Source organism: Elgaria multicarinata, chromosome 8, assembly GCF_023053635.1.
Source record: "Elgaria multicarinata webbii isolate HBS135686 ecotype San Diego chromosome 8, rElgMul1.1.pri, whole genome shotgun sequence".
NCBI classification, from domain to species: Eukaryota; Metazoa; Chordata; class Lepidosauria; order Squamata; family Anguidae; genus Elgaria; species Elgaria multicarinata.
In genome coordinates this window covers 68878826-68904679 of record NC_086178.1, presented here as the reverse complement: position 1 = coordinate 68904679, position 25854 = coordinate 68878826, and the positions used below count along the sequence as shown (strand labels likewise).

The window sequence follows — 25854 nt, the reverse complement described above, 5'->3', positions numbered from 1 at the left end:
CCTTTGTTTCCTTCCCATCCCAAAACCAATTTTGATGGCTCCTATCACAAAAGCTCCAGTACCTGTCCATCTGTAATTTGTGCACTGAGTTTTCAGCATGATATCTAGTTTAAAATCTGTATTAATCTGTATTAAACTTGATGCTTAAAAACTAGTGGCATAATGTACCACTAGTTACGTCAGCATGTAATTTATCATGTATTTGGCTTCCATTCCACTAATCTCTGCCTCTACTGGAAGCAACCAGTTGTAAGCTTTTGTCTTTTACATATGCCACCTTCCTGTACACTTCCAGAAAAGTCAGTGCTTTCAGTTGCATACATCTTCACCAGCTCCTTCCTGCTCCTGTTTATCTTCTTTGTTTGTTTTAGTGCATTTAGAAGCCAACTTTCAGTAAAACAATCCCTTATGGCAGCATACAATTTAAAAACAAATACAATAAAATATTGAATAATAAATAAAATCACAAAAGCCACAGCAAAATCTACTAAATTCCAGCAAAGCTATCAAATAACATTGGAACCTGCTATAAAGCATACCAGAATGTTGGAACAAATAACAGTTTTTGTATGCTGTCAAAAAGAAATCAAAGGTGGTGTCAGGCAAGCTTCTCTGGAGAGGACTTCCCATATCCAAGGCATCATACAACAGTTAAGGCCCTCCAGTCAATATCTGCCAAACTTCAAATGGAGGAGGACCTCATGAAGAATAAAAGATTTGGGCAGGTTCATGTGGAAGAAGATGGTCCTCTAAGTAGTTAGGTCTCAAGCTGTTTAGTGTAAGGATGGGGGATGCTCTTTCAGCCCAAGGGCTGAATTTGTTCAGGGAGGTTCTTGGGGCTGCATTACAGTAGAAGGTGGGGTTAAAGGCAAATGGGGTATGGGCAAAAAAAATCATCCAGCGAATTGTAGGTTAAAGTTCTTGTTTCCAACTAAGCCTTTGGAAGGGCATTTCAACATTTTTGAATGGGGAAAAACCTGCACAAAAGCCAGGGAATCATCAAATGATCAATGACAAGTATGGGGAAGAGGGCAGGGTCATCCGAAGGATTCAGGAGGGACAGATCTAGGTCTGAGGTTCTCCACCCCTGGTTTAGGGCTTTATATGTTACAACAAAGCATGTTGAACTATGTATGGAAACACAACCAGTTAAGCACTGGCAAGATGTGTTCCCAGTAGGCAGTCCCAGTTAGTAACCTGGCAGCTGTATTTTGTTTCTTTCTGGGAAATTGTCAAAGGCAGCCCCGTATACAATACATTGCAGTAGTCCACTTGCAATTGCTTATCAGGGCATTGATACAAATTATTAAAGATGGTACTGCTGGGATATATCAGGTAAAATGGGATTGAATAGCCCCAGAACACATCTGGAGAGTGTTACATATTGGTAGCAATGGAGCAGAAAGCTGAGATAATTATGTCGTAAGGTCACAAATAAACATATGTATATCTTTGTCAGAAAGATAGCCTTTAGTGAAAGGCTTTTGAACTAAAATTATACATGCATTGATGGGCGGAAAAAAACCTTCATAAATTGCTGTGTGTAACTTCTTGCTGCAGTAGTGTAAATAGTTCTTAGAATAACATAGTAGTGTTTGATAAACCTGCTAATTTGAAAGGAACTAATGGAGCATATATCCTCCCTATTGTAAGTTTTCTTTATTTTTAACGTATCTTGGAAGATCAATACCTTATTAGAAACCGGTTGTATTCAGTTTTTGTTTCATAATTAGTTGCCTTATTCTAAGAAAGACTGTAATTAATCTAAAGACCGGCTAAATCTTAAGAAGGAACTAGATGGAGGCAAAACTAGTGTTAATCCTGAAGATATCAGATGTTTTTCCCAACAATGAAAATATCAAAATAGGTAATTTTTAGTATATTGAAATATTTTAAAATATACTGAACCATGGCAAATAGAAGCAAAGCAGGTTTGACTTGTATCTTGTAATCTATATTGGCAGCTTATGTTTTGAAATGTTCGTTTGCTGCTTCAAACATTTTAGAAATCACAGCTTAAGGAAAAAAATAATGATTTAAGTAATCTCCATCTGTTTTGTTTATCTTTCTGCTTTCTTGTTGTCTGGCAGTTTCAGCTGCAACATTATTTGCCTCATCTCTGAATTTCCATGCTTCTGCACACTGATGAGATTTAATGTTCAGGCCTGACTTCTTTTAGGGTCTCAGGCATTAACTGGGGAATACCTGTTGACACCAACGCAGGTATTTGTAAAGTTTCAAACAACGTTAATATTTGCATTGTTTTCTCTCTTGGGCGTTATTTGTTTTTCCACGTTTGCAAAGCATGGTTCTTCCAACTTTCTGCAAACTCTTTTTCACTGTTTTTCCTTTCCTTTTTTTTTTCCCTGTGCTGAATGTCGCATATGTAGGAAGTGGACTGGAAATGCAGCATAAAATTGGGGAGGGAATGTTATACATTCAAGTTAATTACTATTCAGTGTACATTAATTTTAGTGGAAAATGATTAATTAGTAGACATAGGGTGAGGCTACACTTCACTTAATAAAATTAGACAAGTATTGAGAAGGTCCCCATTCCTTCTTGTAAAAGGACTAAAATGGATTGGTTTTAAGAACCCTTAAAGAATCAGTCTTCGTTTTCAGAATGAAGATTCAAATGTAATGTAGTAAACAGATGTCATGATCACAAATTATATAGATCTTTGAAAGGCTAATGCTGAAATGGATTTCCTAATGCAATCCAAACTGTAGTAATCTTCAATAGTCTGTGATGATAAAATTTAGTTATATTTTGATCTAGTACCTACTACTACAAAATTGTACAATTAGGAACCTTGTATTTAATTTTTTTTGCTTCATGTATAAACTGATATAGAAAATTATTTTCTACAAGGACATCTTCATTTTTGCGATTCAAAAAGGCATTTAAACTATCTTGTAATTATTGCAGTTGCACAATTAATTGCAGTACTGAGATAGTGGTAATTATACCAAGGAGTGTATCTGAAGTGCCAAAACATATCTTAAGGCTTTTATATTTAGAGTTGTCCCTGTGAATTTTCCCATAGTCATTCTGAGAGAGGGAGTTTTGCTAACTTAAGAAATTGTATCTTGCAATTTAGAATGGATGATGCCTTGAATTCAAGGAAATTAGAAATGTCAACCCTTTATGGACTCTGTGCTGCTGCTGCTGATTTCTCCCCTGGTAGAGGCAGACAGGCATTCTTTTGTCCTTTAGGATTATCTCTCCTACATAGTAGCACAAAGGGCAACCTTGCTAATTGCGTACTTTGAAGGACGAATGGCAAAAGGCATAGACCAGACTAGCCTTGTGCCAGGGAAGCAGGTTCATGTTTGAACTCTACATTCCACTTTAAGGCTTGCTAAAAAATTTGTCATCCTACCTCCCTAATGGACATATCCTAGCAATGGCCTTTCATGGGCTAAGTCAGGGCAGCACAATTAGGGGCTGTCATCCCCACCATAACTGCCCCTTTGGCATCAGGTGGGCCATAAGGGGCTGGAGAACAAGGGACCATTTTTGAGAGTAGCACCACCTGTTCAGATGCCTATGCCATCAGAGAAAAACTGCTCCAGGGACCTCATTCAATTTCTGCTGAGCATTCTCACCAGGATTGGGCCACCAGGGTTGGGCCACCAGGGTTGGATTAGCTTGCTCTCTTTTGGGTGTCAAACAGACCCATGCAGAGGCAGAAGCTACTTCATAGAACTACGAAGAAGAGTGGCTACAGCTTGGCCTCTTTCTCTCTTTCAAGGCCATTCTGCCTTCTCCTTTGGGCTGGGGAGGAGAAACAGAATTGGGCAAAACTATCAAATGGCTACTCATCTGACAGGTGACTCATCCTCCTCCCTTCAGGCAGCACAGAGGGACAGAGGAGGAATCAGCACTCCCCAGCACTCCCCACCCCATACAGGAACAAGGTAACATGCAGGCAGAAGGGGGTCTTATGAGAGGAGAGAATGGCTGGGTCAAAAAATGAACTTCAGGATGCCCAGTGTTTAGACTCCTCAGATGAGAAGAGTAAAGCATTGAGCTCCGTGGAAATTCTTTACAGGGCTTTGTCTGCTTTTTCCTGACTATAAAGAAGATAGGTCCATCCACAGTCCCTAAACACCTAGCATTTTAGGAGGGGGCACCAAGGCAGACAAGGGATCAAAACAATTGTGTCTACTTTGATCAAATAATTTGAGTTTTTTGTTTCTTGACAAAGGTAGTTCTTTTGCCTATAATGGAAACTAATGATGGAAAATTATTTTTATTTTATTATCATAGATACTTTTACTCTGCTCTTCAACTGAGAGGGCTCCTACTGTGACTTATATAAAACTGACATGAAACAATAACAATAAAAATAATAAAAGCAGAACACCTAATCATAATAGAAACCAGCATTTAAGCCAAGATCTAAAAGGTTTTTGAAATCTGACATAAGAGAAAATGCAGCATTAAAAGACTTAAGCAAATGAAACTATAATCACCCGGGGTTGAAAATAAAGAGGGATTTCCATAAATGGGTATTACAACTGAAATGGCTCACCTCCCACCTTACTTGATTTGATGGGAGGTCATGGAGCAGGGCCTCTAAAGTTAATTTTAATTGCTGCTCAAATTCATGAGAAGGTAGTTCTTTTGCTACTCTAATGTTAGTGCTTTATAGGTTAAGTAGTCCAAATGCTTAGGTTCCAGCAACTGAAACTCATCTAATAAAATTTGACCAGAAGGCACACTGCAAAGGACACACAAATAGCTGGACATACCAGTAGGCTTGCAAAACTAGTCAAGACTCCATTAATACAGGTGATTTTATCCTCAAAGTACTCAATGGGCAGCCAAGGGTTCTCTCATATCCTGAGGGAGAAGGCCCACCCAGAACTAGTTTTGTAAACCGCCCAGAGAACTTTGACTGTTGGGCAGTATAGAAATGAAATAAATGAAATGAACTCCATTGGAGGATACTATGAACAGTGGCAGAAAAAAAATCACAGTGAATTTTTCTTAAGGTTGTGGCCACTGGCTTGGGCACCTCCACAGACTAGCACTGGCATAGACTTGAGCCCTAACCATACAAAACACTGTTAACTTGGTGTATTTCTCTGGATCCATCGTCTCTAGAGGTGGCCCATTCTAATTGGGCCTCCCTCTTCTTTAGGGATAGATTCTGTGATAAGGTTGACCCTTATGAGAAATGCTGTGGCAAGCCTAACCCTTCAATTCTTTGTCATCCATCCATGATAGTGGAATCAAAGAAAACTCTCCACTTCTGAATCACCATTCTCTCACCCAGATTGGAATACCAGCTCAAGAATATGACACATTGGGAAGCCCATGGTTGTTATGACAGCCATGAGGTGCTGAACTGCACTGACAATGCTTCAGCAAGGATGTTGAAGTCTTTCATAACCAGCATACTGGGGGTCCTCGACGCCAAACCTCAGACCACCTCTCTCAGCTCAGGCAGAGTTGTGTAGTGCAGCACACCAACCAATCAGTCTATTTTGACTGCCTACACCAAGTACAAACAGGCACTAGTTACAAAGTTATTACAATGATCAGCTGGAATAGTTCAAGGAGAGGAAGAGCAGAAAGTTGCTGTTTTTTCAACAGAGCTGATGATGGCCCAGCTTCCCTTCTCCCCTTGCTGCAGCACGTTAGAAACTTTATAAACCAGAGTAGCTCCTCCACCTTACCTTTGAGCTTATGTTGGTGCTGCACCAAGAACGCAGTTGGGCCCCACTACAAAAGATACACTACTCCCACTCAAACCTTGGTATTATAAGCCACAATTTGATGTTTTATTGTGGTCTTATAGGGCTGAATGGCTCATAAACATGGCCAGTTGGAGGGAGGACCAGAAAGAAAGCCAACAACTTTCTAACCCCTTCCTAGCTCCTCCATACCCCTTACATCCATACCAAGTTAATAGCAATTAAAAATGCTATTGCTGAATAGCTGTGATTTTTACCAGTATATTTACCATCTAACATACTTCTGCCTTCCTGATGCTATGCTAATTGTCATCCAATTTTTTTTTAATACTTAAGAGTAATTTCCTCATAGCAAGGATGGGAAAAATCTTACTGTAACATTATACATGGTTATTTTATGGGGTTGTGGTGGGGGGAATGCTGTTTGAACATGGTCTGACAATATCTTTAGTTTTCATATCCATTCTTCCATGCACCCCTATCTAGATATACAAATCCAGAAGACTATTGCCTGGGTATATGTTCATATTTACAAATATTCATCTGTTTGGGATAAGAATTATTACTGTTTGCAATTTTTGAACTGGATGGTCGTCTGTCACTGTTCTACCTATATATGAACAAAAGTAAGAGAGCATGCAGTGTTTTGAAATATTATATACTGACATATATTTATTGTATAATATAATTTTTGGTTGCTTCCGTAGTCTTAATGTGAATACTGGAAACATTGAAGACCTCCGGAAAACAATGGTAAGTAACTACTTAATATATATTTCATTTGCTATCTGAGACAGTTTCTTCCTTTTTAAAAGCTTTGTAGCTTTTAGATGACTGACACAATCTTATTTAAGAGTGTTAGAAATATTTATTTGGTTATACACAGTCATGAACATAATTACTTTGCTGGATTAAACCAAAGGTCATCTATAGTCCACCATTTTGTATCTAACTGTAGCTAGCTAGATACCTCTGAGAAGCTCATAAGCGCAATAGTTTTTCCTTGTTGTTTGTCCCCAGCATCTGGTGTTTGGAGAACCACTGCCTCTGAATATATAGGCTCGATGAAAATGTCCACCTAGTGTGTGGCCACTGAAAAGAAGGCAAACTCCATGTTAGGCATTATAAGAAAAGGAATTGAGAATAAAACGGCCAGTATCATACTGCCTTTATAAAAAGCTATGGTGCAACCACACTTAGAATACTGTGTACAGTTCTGTTCACCACACCTAATTATGGATATTATGGAGCTGGAAAAATGCAGAAAAGGGCAACTAAAATGGTTAAGGGGCTGGAGCATCTGCCCTATGAAGGAAGTTACATCAACTGGGATGGTTTAGCTTGGAAAAAAGGAGGCTAAGGAGAGACACGATAGAGGTGTACAAAATGATGCATGGTATGGAGAATGTGGATAGGGAGGGAGACATTTTCTCCCTCTCTAAAAATACTAGAACCCGGGGGTCATCCCATGAAATTGATTGGTGGGAGATCCAGGACAAATAAGAGGAAGTACTTCTTCATACTGCGCATAATTAAATTATGGAACTCACTACCACAAGATGTAGTGCTGGCCACCAATTTGGATGACTTTAAAAGGGGGTTAGATAAATTCCTGGAGGCGAAGGCTATCAATGGCTACTAGCCCTGATAGTTGGGTGCTATCTCCAGTATCCGAGGCAGTAAGCCCGTGTGCACCAGTTGGTGGGGAACATGGGTGGGAGGATGTTGTTGCGCCATGTCCTGCTTGTTCATCCCTGGTCGATGGCTGGTTGGCCACTGTGTGAACAGAGTGCTGGACTAGATGGACCCTTGGTCTGATCCAGCATCAAGGCACTTCTTATGTTCTTAACTCCGAAATAGGGCTTTTACTTACAGGTTAATCTTGTTGGACTTGACAGGGCTAACTTTGTGTAAACATGCATAAATAAGATCATGTAGTACATCCCATTGACTTTGAGATTTAGAGCACAATTGAATGCATGCCTTGACAGAAAAATATCCTACAACTCCCAGCATGGCTAGCTGGAGGATGCTGGGAGTTGTAGGACTTCTTTCTGTGTAAACATGCATAAGATTGCACCCTTAAGTAGCTTTACTGCAGGATTGCAGCCAAAATAATTGTAAAAGTACGCAGGATCTTGGTGTCTTATGATTTTCACTAGGTTGAGCAATTTGTCTGAAACGTTTTAATTGGCTTCTATGCTTATTTACTGTGTTATCTGTACAGCACCATGTACATTGATGGTGCTATATAAATAATAATAATAATAATAATAATAATAATAATAATAATAATGTATTAATTGTTTAAAGATTAGTTTTACTTAAATAAAATAAACATTATTTAACTTTGTTCTTCTCTTGGGATAAATAACTTATATGTTACTTGGAGTTTTGAAGTCCGTTTTATGCCAAATGCAAGTAGAGAGGGAAGACACTTTTTTATGTAGAAATTTTGCAACACAAGTACTGTAAAAATTCAAATGTTTCAAGATTATAAGTAGTTTGAAGTAATTTAAATGATGCTCCTCCAATGAATTATTTCTTTTCTTCCCTTGGAAGTAGTGTTTGGTAATTAAGTGTATATGGGTTGAGTTCTGGTAGTGCCAACACCTGTCTCTGAATGAACAGTGTTTAAACAGGAGCAGTAGCCAGTTGAAAGGGCAGCAAGAGCTCTTTAAAGCCTAATTAAGAACTGAAAGGGAGATGAAGCAAGCAGGACAAGAGATGTGAAAGTGGTTTAGTTGAAATTCCCAAAGCAAAGTTCCTCATTAGAACAGTAAACAGATGATCAAAGAATGCCAGGTTGTCATTTTATCTCTCCCTTTTCCAGTAGTTGTGACTATCAGTTTGTACCCAAATAATATTAAGTTATCAAGGCTTTCTCTACTTGTTTACATATTTGAATCTTTACCTTGTTCCTTTCCCTTTCCTGAATTTTGGACATAGTAGCTATATTATTGGGAAATGGCTGTAGAATATTTCTTTTACAGTTAGACTAAATTATTGAACATGTTTCTATTTTATTTTATTTGTACTGTTTTCAATAATACCAGCATTTGCATATGCATACCTGTTTTACTTGAAATTTTGTATAAGGTCTGATCATAAATGAACATCTTAAAGATATAGCACACACAGTGATATGGGATATAGTATATAATTAAAAATGCTATGGCTTGTGCCAGCTCTTCTTTTATAGATTAGAAACCAGGTGGTGTTTTGTTTTTTTAATTATCCTTAGATACAAACAGATTTTTTTAGAGTTTGTGTTTGTATATATGAACACATCAAGCATTTATGATTATTGAAATCCTTTCTTTTGTAATGCTAGGAAGAAATAAGTATATATGAATGGACGTAAGATAGAATTAGCTTTGAATTCTATTCTTATAGACAGAAAGCTATCATACTGTAAATTTCTCCCAATCAGATACATCTATGAAGACATGGGCATTTTTTAGTTGAAGTGATTGATAAAAGCAGGTTAACTGAAATGTAAACCAGACAAAAATACTTCTGCTTTCAATTAGTGTGAAGAACTCAAAAAATTAAAGTCGAATGACTACGTAACTTGCAGCATTTATACTGGGTTGCTAGCTCACCCTTTCTAATTAGCCTTATTCCAACTTTGCCACCTGCATATTTTAATGATGTGATAGGTGCCAAAGAATAGATAGAGATAGCTGAAGTGAAAGGGAGTGAAGCTGAATTCTTGCATATTGCATGTGGTATGCTTCCTAAATCATCAGTGTTTATCTTCCTTAATGATAGGCTTCAGATGTAAACAGAAAGCATCCATTTTGTCACCTTACCCAAGTTTAAAGTTTGACTTAAAGGCTGAAATTATAATTAGTCAAATATTTCATGTCTTAACTCTTTCAAGATCTTAGTCTTTCTTTCTGCCAGTGGACCTGTTTGACACTTGTTTGTGTTTAGTTGCCACGTGAGATAAAACTGATTATTATTCACACATAGCAACAATAATTACATTTTGCACACCTGATTTTATATTATTTACAACATTTTGTTTCCATCCTAAGCTTTTATCCAGTGTCTTAAGCAGCAAGATTCTTTTTAAGACTAAAATTCTATACATTATTATTATTATTATTATTATTATTATTATTATATTTATTTGTATCCCGCCTTTTGCCCAATACTGGACCTCAAGGCAGCCTTACAAAATTTAAAACATATACATTTTAAACCTAAGAAAAGAAATGTACAATAATAATAATAATAATAATAATAATAATAATAATAATAATGTACAAGTCCTTAACATAGATGGAGGACCAGATTATTCTCCAAAGGCCTGCTGGAACAAACAAGTTTTCGCCTGCTTCCAAAAGCCCATCAAGGAGGGAGCCAGTCTAGATTCCCCAGGAAGAGAATTCGAAAGCACCGGAGCAGCCACCGAGAAGGCCCTCTCCCATGTTCCCACCAAGTGCACCTGTGAAGATGGTGTGACTGAAAGAAGGGCTTCTCCAGAAGATCTCAAAGCACAGGCAGGCTCATAAGGGAGAATACGGTCTTTCAGATAACCTGGACCCGAGCCATACTTACCTGAGAGTAAATCCTATTGAGCTCAGTGGTGCTAAATAGGCATATATAGGATTGGACTGTAAATCAACTAAATTATCCCATCAGTGTTCAGTGACTCATTAGAAAGGACTGTTTGTTTAAATCTAATTTTCTAAACGAGCTTAAAATGCTGTATGTGACATCAGCAGCTCTGTAGGTCAATTTTAATAAGTCCTTATTTCCTGCTAAATGCTGTGTTACAATTGTAGACTATTTCTTGCTGTGTTTAAAATGTAGATGTTGCAATGCACATTAAGCAGTCTGGAAAAAGAACATAAACATCCTGATCCATAGACTACTTAGTCCCATTGAAATCTGCTTAAATCCAAGTGCTCTGATTTTTGTATCACAGCCACGGGAGGACTAGAATGGGTAATTAGACAAACAAGGCTTAAGAAGCTACATAAATCCTTGGCTGCCTTCCTAAAGGTTGAATTGTAAAAGAGAGGCAGTTCAAACAGTAGTTTTTGGATATGCCTTGATTACACAATTCTGTTCTCCACATTCCCATGGTAGACAAAGCTTGGCATATAAAGTGGTAGCAACGAACCACCAAAAATGGTGCAAAGAAGATTTCTCTCTCTCTCTCTCTCTCTCTCTCTCTCTCTCTCCCATCTCTCTCCCTCTCCCTCTCCCTCTCTCCCTCTCCCTCTCTCTCTCCCCCCCCCCCCCCGATTTATGGATTAGGGGAGGGGGTCAGATTTAGAAAGATAAATAAAACAGAGAAGAATATTGTGATGAGGGGGGAAGGTGTGGCTCAGAAAGGACTGCAAGCTTTCACACTGCACAGGGATTTTTCAGTCCTCAATTCTTCATTGATCATTCAGCAGCCAAAGTATTTGGCATGTAACTGTGGAATCTAGCAAATGTTTATGGGACCACTGTCCTTTTCTGTTTGTTAGACATTGCCTGATAAATCTAGATATTTCAATTTCTTTTTTAAAATGCCGTACTTTGTATATATTCTTATTATTTGCATGACTGATTGCAAAGGGCAGAAGTGTATATTCATACATATTCATCAGTTGATGACCCGCATGTGTGAAATGGTCATTACACATCAATCAGCAAGAAGAGCTTTCACTTCATCAGACTTCACCTCAAATATAATACTTTTCAAAAGAGGCAGTTCCCTCATTCAGCTGCTGGTTATGGAGTAATCACTGATATGTGTGTATGTGAATTAGCCCTAACTTGCTATTTAAATATAGAATGTGATAGATACAGACAAATCTTAAAATAGAGCTTGAATTCGTTAAAAAGCAAGAGTGCATAAGAATTATCTCACTGTTGGGAAGCAACCAAGAAATGTTTTTGAACCACATCTATTATCCATTTTAATCGTTTTGGATTCTTTTCAAATGTAGACTGGTTCCCTTGCAGCATCTTTTGCCAGGAAAGTGGGAAGTATTCCAGAGAAATGTTCACTTAATAACACTGCACTGTGGGTCCCAGATGGAGGCCTGTTTCCCTTAGATCTCAATTACAATCTGCTCCTGCTTTTGCTACAAACCAACAGTGAGAGCTTGGAAAGTTGGTGTACAGTAAATTCCTCAGTATTTATATTTTGCTGCAACTTCTCTTTCCTTTCTTACTGAAGTGCTGCCAGAATTAATCAGCAAAATTGTTCTATTGGTTGCAGTTTTCTCCTGGGATCATGATTGCTTTCATTTATTTGCTGTATTTTTATCATGCTTTTCAGACAATAATTGTCTTCCAAAGCGGCTCACATCAGCACAAAAACACAGTCATGCCCGCTATCAGTCTTACAAACTAAAAAGACAAGACACATAAGGGAAGGAGAGTGGAGAGAAAAGGTAGAGGAGGGAGAACAGTTCTCCAAGGCCATAACAAAGTGTTGAGCTATAAGCAGGTGTTTATATCCATTTTGAGTTAGACTGATCTTCCCTTGTTGGTGTTCTTGTTTGAACAGCAGTTGGTTTCTCTTGTTTCTTTTGCCAATGGATGGGGCTGGAGTGCTCTTTCTCCTTACTTCTGCATACCCAGGGCTATAGGCAGTTGCAGCCAAGTATTCTTTCTGGCAGGGAGAGTGAAACAAGTTCCCTGCAGAACTTCCTTCCCTCCCTGGTCAATAGATGTGGCCAGATACGACTCTCCTTTGGTTTGATACTATTCCAGGGAGGCAGCTTTACAGTGGCCCTACTTCCCCTGGCTGATTGCAGAAGTCAGACTGTGCTTCCCTTTTGCTCTCAAATTCCAAGAGGAACTCTCCCTTTGACTATGGACCAATTGGACTGCGTATAAATAAATGCTCAAAAATAAACTATCTTGTTGAAAGTTGAATTTGTTATATAGCAAAATTGCAGTTGTAAAAAGGTGAAATATTAGCCATGGTTCAATCCAGGAGTTCATATGCAACGGCTAAATGGCCCAGGGAAAAGTGTTTAATCAGTTGTTGTCCTGCATAGCGTGGTCTATTCCATTCTAACTGTACGTGTTTATACTGGGCAAAATTTTTGATTAGTTTCCATTCTCAACACAACATCTCACACCAGTCCTTCTTATCCAGTATCTGCCTCTCAATCTCTTCACACTCTACAATCCAACACTCTGTCTCCGTTCTCCTACCCCGTCATATATCCTTTTACTCCCCCTATATTCATGTACTACTATTCCCAACTCCTGTTGGCCCAGATTATATATACACTGAACACATTTCTCCAGCTCCTCACACTCTCACACTGCCAGCCAATCCAAGCAGTCCCCCTCCACCATCCAATCAGTACTCAGGTATTCACTCCCCCTTCTTCTATTCCATACTTACCCAACCTGTAAATACAAACTGTAAGTACATTGAGGCCTACTAACTTTCTGGAACTTTACGCATAATATAAACAACTTTGCAAATATTTACATTTAAGGTATATAAGGCAGTTGCCCTCAAGCTCTATTAATGTGAGAGTTGGACAAGAGCTGTGCTTGATGTATTACCGTCTGGTATTCTATGAATGGGATGAGGAAGTTAGGTTAGACTAGCTTTTTGCTAAATTTTACCAGTTTTAAAGAATTTGGCACATTATACCTTTAAGACAACAATGAATCTTCAACACTAAAAATGCATTTACAATATGTTCAACCCAGTGAGTCATCCAGCTGCAAATTATCTGAACCACATAAGCAGCTTCTCCAAGGTCAGTACTGAAAGTGTTTCTCTTTGTTTCTTTTTATTTAAATATGTTGTTATGATGAATGAACCTGGTGGAGCAGGGGAAATTTGAGATTTCTGATTCACACCTCTCTTCTTAGTACTGTATTGGTATTAAATGTAATGCTTCGTTCTGTAACTTTTTTTTATAAAACCTCCTTATTCTAGGATGGAAATCCTTTTGATGTTGCTGCAGGATACCGTAACCTTACATATGAAGAAGTCTTACAGGAGTTAGTGAAACATAAAGAACAACTGAAGAAGAAGGACACCCATATTCGTGAACTTGAGGATTATATTGACAATCTTCTTGTACGAGTAATGGAAGAAACTCCCAGTATTCTTCGAGTGCCATATGAACCTTCTCGACGAGCTGGCAAATTTTCCAAAAGCTAAGCCAATACCAACACTTCATGGTGTTTCTTTAATATGATGGACTGCTTATTGCAGTGTGTTTTTTATATCTTAATTTCAATTATCCACTCTTTTCATTCTGAGAAAATTTGACTCCAAATATTGACTGATATTTCCCAAACTGGCAATCTGTACATGAGTTATATAACATTTTACAAAAGTAAATTTTAGTTCCATTTGTTGAAAAAAAATTCCTTTTAACTTAAGCATTTTCTTGCAGGTGCATTTTCTTTTAAATATTACTGCTTCCTACACAGTTGTACAGCTATGATCCCATATACATACTTGAATATTTATTTTGCACTTCAGTCAATCTTTTTGATGTTACAGCATGCTGTCAAAGTGAATGCGCACAAGCAGGATGTGTTTTGCAGCTCTAAACATGAAGGAAAATGTGATAATATATGACTTCATTGTTAGCAATTTATGCCTTGGAATCACCAATACATACTTCATAATTAGGAAGTGTCATATAATGTTTTTGCATAAAAATGTTGACACTTTTGATTCTGGAATGAAATATATTTGAAATGGTTAAATTTCTAGTTCTTTAAGGAATTTGGGCTTTTGAAATGGCAAATAGCAACTTATTAAATCTGTATGGATGTAACTGAAGCTGGATATATAAGGAAACCGCATACCACTTGTTTAAACATACAAGTATACATTAAGACTAAGTAAGTAAAACCGAAGAGAGTGATGAATTAATGCCTCGTTTGCTTAAAGTCTATATGAATTCGTCTAGATAAGGCTGACAGGGACATAACATTCTGAAAAATTATACATATTTCCTTCGCCTTTCCAAATTTGAAACAGGAAATGGAAATGATATATATTTGTCATTACTGATCTAGGTGATAGCTCTCTAAAATAGGTTGGAGGGTTGTTGTTTTTATAGACTTGTTTTTCAAGACTATATTCTGCGTCAAAACCATTCTTCACTTAAGAAGGATAGAGGTATTTGATTAAGCATGTCTCTAACTAGGTAACTTTTGTGTTTAGTGTTGTGTGTCTTATTTCAAAGTGGCAAAATGCAATTTCTAATGAAAAACACTGCCATGAAGAGAATATTGTTTACTATACCAGTAATCAAAAATTTGTTATTTTAATTTGCTTTATACAAGACTTTAAGCAGAGTGTTTACTAGTGTCAAATATAAAGTAGGCTTAGACATTAGATACATGAGGTGTTGAGAAGAGGGCATTTTATTTTCAGATTTTCATGTGTGTGTTTTCTTGCTGGTTTAATGAGCATTTTCAAACATGGACATAAGCAGGACTTTTCTGAGGAGGAGAAACCGAAGACTAAAATATATTTTCCTTTTTTATTATTATAAATGATACAAATTCAAATTGCTTTTCATTTTCTTTTCCCACATTAACATGCCAACATTTTTTCTTAATCAAAACACCCACGTAACTGGAATAGTATAGGAGCTATCATCAGAAGATGGAGGGGCAGGAATTCTTAAGTATCCTCAGCCATATTAAACAGAATACTATGCCATGGACATCTTGTTTCAGTGGTTTCCTCTATAGTGGTTTGGTGGCTCCTAATTAATCAGTAAATCATAATATATTGAGTACTGGTACTATGTCTCAGAACACCCAGGGTTTCCCCCCTGTATTTCAAGTCTACATGGTTTCACTTTATTCTATCATACTCATGTGCCAAAGGATACATTCTAAGCTATTTTTTGTGTTTTAAGGTTAGCGTCTCAGTTTTAAGTAGATGTTTACCTTCGTTGTTTATACCAGAATGGATTTTAAAATCCATTGCTCATTTAAAGCTTGCAGATGTTTCACAGTACCATAGTTAATGACTTCCACCCATGATAATGGAAACGACTGGGCCATTGATGTTTAATTTGAACTTCCATTTTATGCGACTTCATCATGCCTCTTCAGTGAATATTCCTTAAGTACAACAGAAGAGCATGAACCACCGAATTCTAAGCTCATAATGTTCTGAACTTTTAATCTCTACCACCTTTCAAATTATGTCTTATTAGAATCGTCATGTGAAAGATCAAAATGCTTGACTATAGAACTTTTGATCTATGTGACAGAGCTCTTAAGAACTTTAGCTGAAAATGTTATGAGGGGTTTTCATATGCTTTATAGTCCAGTTTTTCTATCTGATCAGTAATTGAATTCATGCACCTTTTTATTTCCAGTATTTAATGGCAAAATATCTGAAGAAAAGACCTGTGTGGTAACTAAAATAGACACAATGTAATGTTTACAAAAAACAAAAAAGTAATCACAATGTATAAAAAAGATGACTTGAAATACATTGACTAAATATTATTTTAAAAGCTGGTCTATATTCTCTGAGTATTAGGCACAGTCTAGCTACATGCTGTCTGAGCCTACAGGAGAGCATGTTCAGGACTGCCTTGTACAATTCCCAACTCCCAGCCATAGTAGAAATGAGGAGAGACTGCCTATGCTGGCAGGTTTGTTGTGCCTGTACCTCCTCAGCAATGTACAGTGCAACTCTGCTCTGAGTACAACCTTGGTGATATCTCACTCCAGTATTAGTGTGTCCTCAGATTCTGTGATTCTCTTTGAAGTATATACAATATTCATACCAGCTTAAAATAGTTTGTTTTAGTTCCTAAAATTTAGGAACTTCAAAATCCATTCTCCAATGCCACATACTGTATGGATGGGCAATATTGAGAATACACATACTCCACACATTCTTGTGTATCTTTCTTGTTAAAAAAAAAGCATGTAGGACTTACTATGAATCATACTTTATTCATTTTGAAACAGTACTGCCTTCCAGCAGAATGGCTAGTACTTTTTATAAAATATATGAAGGTCATTTTTGTGAAAGGTTATTGTCAACAAAAAATAATGCTTAATAGTATATTACTTTTAACTGCTGTATTTTTATGTTGAAATTGATTACCATTTACTAATGAATGTAAAATTATTCATAGATTATACTTAGCCACATCTTTTATTGTTGGCTGTAAATCAAGCTCTAGTTGTGATGTTCCAGGTATGAAAATATTGCCTTGTATTTGAAAGTTTTATGACCGGAGTCATATTCCCAACTAACCATTTTAATAAGTTATTCCTCCCCCCCCCATCCCAAGTCCTTTGCTCAATTAGTTCCTCAAAAGAAATGATGCATATGTCTTAAAATATATTTACTGCTGCACTGCAATATTATTTACAACTATATATTTGAAAAATGAAATGTAGACTAAGGGCTTCCCCACAAGCTGAGCTCCATGTATCCCTTAAGAATTGTAGTAGCAGTAGAATTGAAAATGTATGTATTTCAAAATATGTTTGATGTATGTCAGATTCTTTGCTCTTTCAAAGCAGCTGACAAAGGATCACAACACTGATAGATAAAAAAAGATCTGTGGTAGGTTCTGTTAAACAATTCTCTTCTAGGTATTCTAAACACTGAGTATAAGAAGCAAATTGTGAAGAAGCAAGAGTTGCATTCCTAAATCCCTATTTCTATGTGACCAAATTGGCTCTAAATCTAGATACAGTTCCTAGCAGTATTTAGTATGCAACAGCTATAGCACTTTAATTGTTTTTTAAAAAGGTTTTCAGAATGATTTCTGTTAAGTAAGGTACCTGCTCCTGAAGTATTGTTGGCCCTCTCTTGATCCTTCAGATTCTGTGTTCAGGGAATCTGCAGTATTTACAATTCATTCTGTTACAAATGGTACAACCACTTAATTCAGCATAGATGATTCCAGATTATATTTACTTGATACTATAAAATACTATTATGTTATAGAGTTGTATAGCAAGTTTACAAAAGATATGAGCATGGCTTGGACGAAAGAGGGTTCATTTGTTTTTGTGCAATGACTAATCATTTGTACTTTTTTTTTTTCAAAAATGGAAAGTCACAATTTGTGTGGCACCTGTGTATGTAGAATGATGAAATGCATGAACTATCATTTTGGTTGCATTGGTACCCTTGAACACTTTTTATTTAATCAAAATTGTAATCTTAATTTTAGATTTTCTCCCAGTGATTGTTGCATGTCAAACACAAATAAAATGCCACTGTGCACTACAACCTCTTGTCTAGCCATTCTAATATATTTGGAACAGCAAGGTTTTAAAATCCAAATCAAGGTTTATCATATATAATGGGCATGCTATAAAAAATCAACATATGGTCATCTGCAATAGCCATGGTGGCATAAATTGTCCAGGACTTCTAGAAATAATATCTGGACTTGTATTTACTGTAAACTTGAAAAATGGGCATAAGCCATAATTTTGGAAGACAAGGGGGGAAAAGAATAGTCATGGAGTATGCCGATCCCTTACAAGAGAAATTCAGAATGTATTTTCAAATGTCTCTATTGTAATGTGTGCCCTGAAAGATGAGAGGTTTTTTTCTACGATTTTTTTTTTTTAAATCTCGTTCTCCAAAGCATTCACTTCAGTTTCAGGAACAGCTCACTTTCGCAGTAGAATGTGAGTGCCAAGATGCTCCTGAAGTGAATAAGAAATCTTTGTGTCCTGATAATTCTCTGTGTTGAAGTGCCCACATTTGCATAGCTGTGCTGAACTGGAGTTTATCGCTATAATCGAACAACCTCTGCATGGTTGTACATAGGCTTTGGCAAACCCATGAGAGGCTTAACTTTATTTCTAACAGTAGCTCCTCTGTGCTGAAATGCAGAACGTGTTTTGATTACAGTAATAATGTGTTGAATGTTGCAAGTCCAACTCTAGCCTACACCGGGCTAGAGTTGTGAGACCTTTTTTTAGTAGAACCTTGAGATCCATCATCCAGTCAGGTGCAACCGATTTAAAGACTTAAAACTAAAGAATTCTAAGCCTAGAATTTTATTTCAAATACAAGAACTGAAGCTTGCACACACATCTTTTCAAACACAATCTAATCTCCCAACCTATACACACAAAATTTCTTGATTTCAGCCATCAAATTCAGAAAGTGAGGGAGGCTTTTTTCTTATCACTATTGTTAAACCATTAACAGAAATGGAGTCAAAAATCCTTGCCCATCTAAACCAATCACTTGGATCTACCAGTAAATCCCAATATATAGTTGTGTGAAAAAGAAAGTACACCCTCTTGGAATTGTATGATTTTACATATCAGGACATAATAACAATCATCTGTTCCTTAGCAGGTCTAAAAATTAGGTAAATACAACCTCAGATGAACAACAACACATGACATATTACACCGTGTCATGATTTATTTAACAGAAATAAAGCCAAAATGGAGAACCCATGTGTGAAAAAGTAAGTACACCTTATGATTCAATAGCTTGTAGAACCACCTTTAGCAGCAATAACTTCAAGTAATCGTTTTCTGTATGACTTTATCAGTCTCTCACATTGTTGTGGAGGAATTTTGGCCCACTCTTCTTTACAACGTTGCTTCAGTTCATTGAGGTTTGAGGGCATTTGTTTATGCACAGCTCTCTTAAGGTCCCGCCACAGCATTTCAATCGGGTTGAGGTCTGGACTTTGACTGGGCCATTGCAACACCTTGATTCTTTTCTTTTTCAGCCATTCTGTTGTAGATTTGCTGGTGTGCTTGGGATCATTGTCCTGTTGCATGACCCAATTTCGTCCAAGCTTTAGCTGTCGGACAGATGGCCTCACATTTGACTCTAGAATACTTTGGTATACAGAGGAGTTCATGGTCGACTCAATGGCTGCAAGGTTCCCAGGTCCTATGGCTGCAAAACAAGCCCAAATCATCATCCCTCCACCACCATGCTTGACAAGTTGGTATGAGGTGTTTGTGCTGATATGCTGTGTTTGGTTTTCACCAAACGTGGCGCTGTGCATTTTGGCCAAACATCTCCACTTTGGTCTCGTCTGTCCAAAGGACATTGTTCCAGAAGTCTTGTGGTTTGTTCAGATGCAACTTTGCAAACCTAAGCCATGCTGACACGTTCTTTTTAGAGAGAAGAGGCTTTCTCCTGGCAACCCTTCCAAACAAACCATACTTGTTCAGTCGTTTTCTAATTGTACTGTCATGAACTTTAACATTTAACATGCTCACTGAGGCCTGTAGAGTCTGAGATGTAACTCTTGGGTTTTTTGCAATTTCTCTGAGCATTGCACGGTCTGACCTTGGGGTGATTTTGCTGGGACGCCCTCTCCTGGGAAGATTGGCAACAGTCTTGAATGTTTTCCACTTTTGAATCATCTTTCTCACTGTACAATGATGGACTTTAAATTGTTTGGAAATGGCCTTCTAACCCTTCCCAGATTGATGGGCAGCAGCAATTGCTTCTCTAAGATCATTGCTGATGTCTTTCCTCCTTGGCATTGTGTTAGCACACACCTAGATGCTCTAGACCAGCAAACTGAAAAAACTTTGGCTTTTATAGAGGTGGTCATACTTGCTGATGAGCAATTAATCACGGGCATTTGATTAGCAGCACCTGTCTGCTACTTAGCATCTTAATTCCTATGGAAGCAGTAAGGGTGTACTTACTTTTTCACACATGGCTTCTCCATTTTGGCTTTATTTGTGTTAAATAAAACATGACACGGTGTAATATGTCATGTGTTGTTGTTCATCTGAGGTTGTATTTACCTAATTTTTAGAACTGCTAAGGAACAGATGATTGTTATTATGTCCTGATATGTAAAATCATACATTTCCAAGAGGGTGTACTTTCTTTTTCACACAACTATACCTCCTATCCACTCCTGCCTACTCCAGCCCTGGATTTATTCCTGTCTGCCAATACAACATGATTCCAGTTAACCCAGTACATCAAATTACAATCCTTTTGTAATGATTTAAATAGAATTTGCGTGTGGTTAATCTTGAATAGGATTGTAACCAACTCTTTGTCGTATTTTCTGTTAATCTGTTTGTTAATTTTACTTAAACATTGTTAGCCTAAAATCAAGAAAAGCAGTAAAAACACAAAAACTGAATAGATGCAAATGGAATAGAATGGAACTACTAAAACTATCATAGAACAGCAGCCTGGGTAAAGGAAAAAAAACCTTAGCCTGCTGCCTAAAACTACTCAGACTTGGTGCACTCAACAATTAGGGTACTACCTCTGAAAAGGTCCTGTTAGAAGTTGCTACTAGTTTCTGACAATGGGGGCACCCAGAGAAGAGCATGCAGATCAGGCAGGGTTATGTGGATTACGGCTGCAATCCTGTATACACTAACCTGGGAGCCAGTTCCATTGAACTCAGTGGGGCTTACTCCTGAGTAGCAATGCATAGGATTGCAGTATTAACTTGCTTACTCCTTTATACATTTGACAATCTGCTTTATATATGACATGGTAACACCCAAACAGTTCATCCTGATATCATTTTGGTTCACATTTATAGAATCTAAAAATGGCAGTATTTTGTCTGGCTGCAGATTTTATTCAGCATTTTGTAAAAAAAATTATACAGAAACCTATGGCCAGTATCCATGCAACAGGAAGCTAGTGGATCTTTAATTAAATGGAACTGTGCTGAAATGCTCATTTACGGAACGGGGCAGGTCAGAAGGGGGATCGACTGACCTCTCCCATTATAGAAACAAGCATTTCCACTCATTTCCAGGGTTTCTTTAGGAAGTGCTTTCTTTAGTTCTAGTGGTGTGGCCCACTGGCGCAAAATAAATGGAGAGAGTGCACAGAGGTATAAGATGCTGCCATAAGTATGTAATTTGAAGGCTTTTATAACATTATGCTGTAAACTAATTGGCTACATTCTATTTAGAACATCCTCTCTTCTAATCTCCATGGTTCCAGCCAAACCTATGTAATTCTTTCTCCCTTCGATTGTCCCGGAATATTTAGACACCATCTACCTAGGTTGTGCAGACTATGCTTCAGCTTCTCTTTTACTTGTATCTGTTTAGCCACTTTGACTTCCTCTTGTGCTGGAAAGAATGGAAGGAACAAATATGTATCTCTAGAAAATGCTCACAAAGGGGCTCCTAATTCTGTTGAATTCTTGAACTGCTTTGGAACCACAAGCATCTAGAGAGTTGCAGTTTGATCACTTTTGTAATATAATTTGAGAACAGGGTGTGCTGCTCTTCAGTGCATTTAGTCCAGCCCTCCCCAACCTGGTACCTCTAGATTGTCCCGGCTGGTTGGGGATGCTGAGAGTTTGTACAACACAGTCGGGGAAGGCTGATTTAGTCAATCTCTTGCTGTGCAAAGACAAGAATTGCTATATATAGTGGAAGTAGGTTTTGAAACCGTTTTCTAACTCCATTTGCTTACCTGTGTGTTCTTTAGTGTAGCTCTGCTTATTTAGGAGGGGCAGGGGAGATCTGTGTATTGAACTTCTCTGCTTTCCAGTGCAAGACAACAGCAAATGGTAGGAAGTTTAGCAGATGGGTTAGTAACTAAGGGGATGCCTGTAAGACATATGTCACAGGCAAATGTATTACTTCAGCCTGCTGTCACCTCCATTTTCTGGGTCTCTAGGACACCTTTTTTCCTAAATCTTTAGGGATTAAACTAACCAATATCAGCAGGGAATGTCTTAAGAAATCTGGTGTTGCAGGCTAACTGTGACAGACCAGATTGCTTCTATTGTTGCCCCACGTAGGTGCCTGTCGCATGGTGCCAATAGCTTTAACAAGGAAAAACACTGCAATGTGTCATGTCACCTCCTCCTCTAAATGATTCATGCAGGCCTTGTTAAGGTGATGTGGGCCTCATTCTCAGATATCTGCAGTTTCCATTAGGAATTCCCTGAAAATTGACTCCCCAGGACACCTTTAGAGGTAACTTCAAAGGGTCTCATTAATGAATATCATGCCATTTATACAAGAACTCCCAACAATAGCATTAGAAAAACCTGTGTTCTCTGTGCTCTGGTCGAGTCAATGTATTAGCTCTATAGCAAGATATTAAATACAAAACAGAAATTTTCTTGAGCCAGATGTAGACTTCATTGTTTATCGGTAGTTCTGCCATTCCGTAGAAGAAACTTTATACCACTAAAATACCACAAGAAATAAAACAGATAATGGATAGAATTCACTAAAAAAACATACCCTGCTATTGCATTGAGAGAGAGAGAGAGAGAATCTGAATAATTTCCAAAGTGGTTTGCAGACAAGATCTTGCATAATTTCATTCTTAATGTTTCTTAAATCTTATTTTAGATTTTTTGCTCAAACAAGGATATCTCTGTATACAGACAGACACACACACACGTGTGTGTATAAAGTGATATACAAGAATTTAATAATTTTCTAAATGCTGTTTTCTTTAGTAGAACAGCATAGCAAAAAAACAGGAAACATCCTTGAGGATCTTAAACTAAACAAAAAACCTCACCAGTGGAAGCATATATTTGTATGCAGTTTGGAAACCAGTCTAGGATAATGTAAGAAGAACTTCTTGCTGGGTCAGACCAATGGTCCAACAAGACCAGCGTCCTGTTCCCCAGAATTGCCAACTAGATGTCCGGAGAAGACAACAAGCGGCATGAAAGCTACAGCCCTTAAGGATGGATGCATCTGTCAATTTTGGTTTTTCTCTATATCTCATTTTTCCAATCTTAAATTCAGTTCATCTCAAACTGGATTTTTTCCAGTATTAAATTGCATTTGTCCTGAACACTGATCTTTTTGTTGATTTGTTTTTTTAAGTTCACTTGAAAATTCATACATACTTTTGGGCACATTTCTTTTAATACATGCATTTTTGTGTGCAGATTTGACTGTGTGCAAGTAATTTTCCTAGTAAAGTAAATTGAATGTTATTTTTAACTAATACATGCAGATTTGTATACACTTTCCGCTAATGTAGTTATATTTTTGATTGGAGTTTTGTGTTGCAAAATTGAGAAAGGTGTGAATTTAGAAGGATAATTGAGTTTTGGTTCACGTATTGGTTCAAAAGTGTGAAAGTAGGTCTGTTTGCCTTAAAATGCATGCCAAACGAATTTCTCCCCATCCCTAACAGGTCTCTGCTGCTGCTGCTCCCGAGGTGCTGGGTTGAGGAAGGATTTAGCCCTTTTCTTCGCTTGGTTGTATCACCTATTTAAATTTTCCGTGTTGTATGTGCCCCCCTTTGGGTAGCTAATAACAGTTTCAGGGTAATGGTGGATTTAAATTAATAAATGCATGTGTGGAAAGGATTAACACTTTCAGTCCAAAATCAGTCCAAAATCCAGTCCAAAATCAATGTGTCCCATGGCAGCTTTTTTGTTTTAAGCACAGAGATCGCAAATCTCCTATGCCGCATGTAGTTTGGCTTTTAGACTTCTTTTGTCAACAGCAACAAAAATAGCTGTACTATGGATTTACTGTCTCTAACCTTGTGTACCATGTACTGTTAATACTTTAAAATACTTTAGTTTATGGTATATACTTTTATCCAACTTTGGGGAATATTTAACTAGAGAGAAAAGTTACTCCCAACCTGAGAAATAATTTACAGACACATCCTCTTGCTGGTAGAGCTATTGCAGATTCTTTCTGGTATTCTACCTGGAGGCTGAACCAAAGTTTTGCTGCAACCAACAAAGTAATGTGATGGTTTTGTTTTGTTTTAACTACTTAAAATAGTTGTTAACTATTTAAAAATATTTTCTGATGGAGCAGGATGACGTGGCAGTGCTTCTGCAACACCATCCCAATTTACTCCTTCTGTTTTCTCTACTGCAGATTAAGTGCCAAATATATAGCTATGTTTGCATGTATGTGCCAGTTCCTGATCAGTCCTTATGATATCACACTATTTTAATGCTTGCTTAAGATTTGGAATATGCTAACGTGCACTACAGTGGATAAAAACCAATTGAAATGATTTTTTAAATTGGGAATTGAAATCAGACTTTTGTGGTGTTTTTCTAAAAAAATTGTAATAATAAAATACTAAATTGCTCTCTCATTAAAAAAATATAACACTTACAATTATGTCTCCTCATAAACATTCTAAACCTAGACTTACAATCCCAGAAAAATGAATTAATGGTTCTATCATATTCACACACATTGATAGGAAATTCAGTCCGACATATGGCTTTCATTTTAGTTTTCATCTGATGAAATGGCTCTGTCCATCCTCACTGCCAGATCTTGCTTCATGAAAGTTCTAGGCTTTTGGCTTCTGTTTCTCTGACTAAAGGCACAGATACAAAGACATGGCTAGATAGGATTGCTGTTCTGTGGTATACCGGGACCAAGCAAAGCAGAGGAGTTAGTTAGGACAGAAAGAGAGTGGCCCAGTTCATATGACACACAATCTGATGACTGTGTTTGCATGACACACCACAACACCATTGCGGTTCATATCTAAAATGGCGCCTGACACACATTGTGGCCTATCTTGGGTTAAATAACCCGTGGTTAGCCCAGCTTGCCATGAAAGGCCACTATACCATGGTTGATTTTTAAAAAAAATAATCAGAAAAAATGGAATTTAGACTCTTTTAAATGTCAATATTATGTTTCACTTAAATAGTAACTAGGCTAACATAAAATAATCTGGATATAAGCATGTTATAAGCTTGCAGATAATATCTAAACTGAATCAATGCCAGATAGATTGAGTTAAAGGAGGCTTTTCTAGCCAAATGAAGAAGCAATTTGATCATTTTTCAAATGTGAATATGAATGTTTTCACTTGACCCCTAGGGAGGCATTCACTTTTTACCTGATGAAAATAAACTGTTCTAGCCTGCCCAGTAACTATCAAATCTTGCTTTGAATGATCAGTCATGTGCATTTCATTTTTGTCTCCTACATGGTTTTTGTCTGGGCCGAGACATAGTGAAGCAGTAAGGAACAACGATGGAAAGAAAAAAGACAAATGGTCCAATATTCATTTGCCAGTATTCCCATACTTAGGCTGTAATCTTACAACCACTTGCCAGGGAGTAAGCCCCATTGAACTCAGTGGAACTTATTTCTGAGTAGATATGTATAAGATTACACTGGTAACACAAACAGTCATGAGCTTTGGTCATAACAAGGATCCTATCTGAGAATATTTTAAAGATATTCC

The 25854-nt window shown here is 37.4% G+C and overlaps 1 protein-coding gene across 2 annotated transcripts in view; it reads left to right on the top strand.

Annotated features, from left to right (window-relative positions):
* RAB11FIP2 (RAB11 family interacting protein 2) overlaps window positions 1-17953 on the top strand; it is a 39209-nt gene extending 21256 nt beyond the window's left edge. For both annotated transcript variants that reach the window (XM_063132712.1, XM_063132711.1), the window contains 2 exons: window positions 6416-6461; window positions 13630-17953. In XM_063132712.1, the coding sequence (XP_062988782.1) occupies window positions 6416-6461; window positions 13630-13857 (274 nt within the window). In that variant the 3' untranslated portion in view covers window positions 13858-17953. The remainder of the gene's footprint in view (window positions 1-6415; window positions 6462-13629) is intronic.
* Window positions 17954-25854: the final 7901 nt, after the last annotated feature.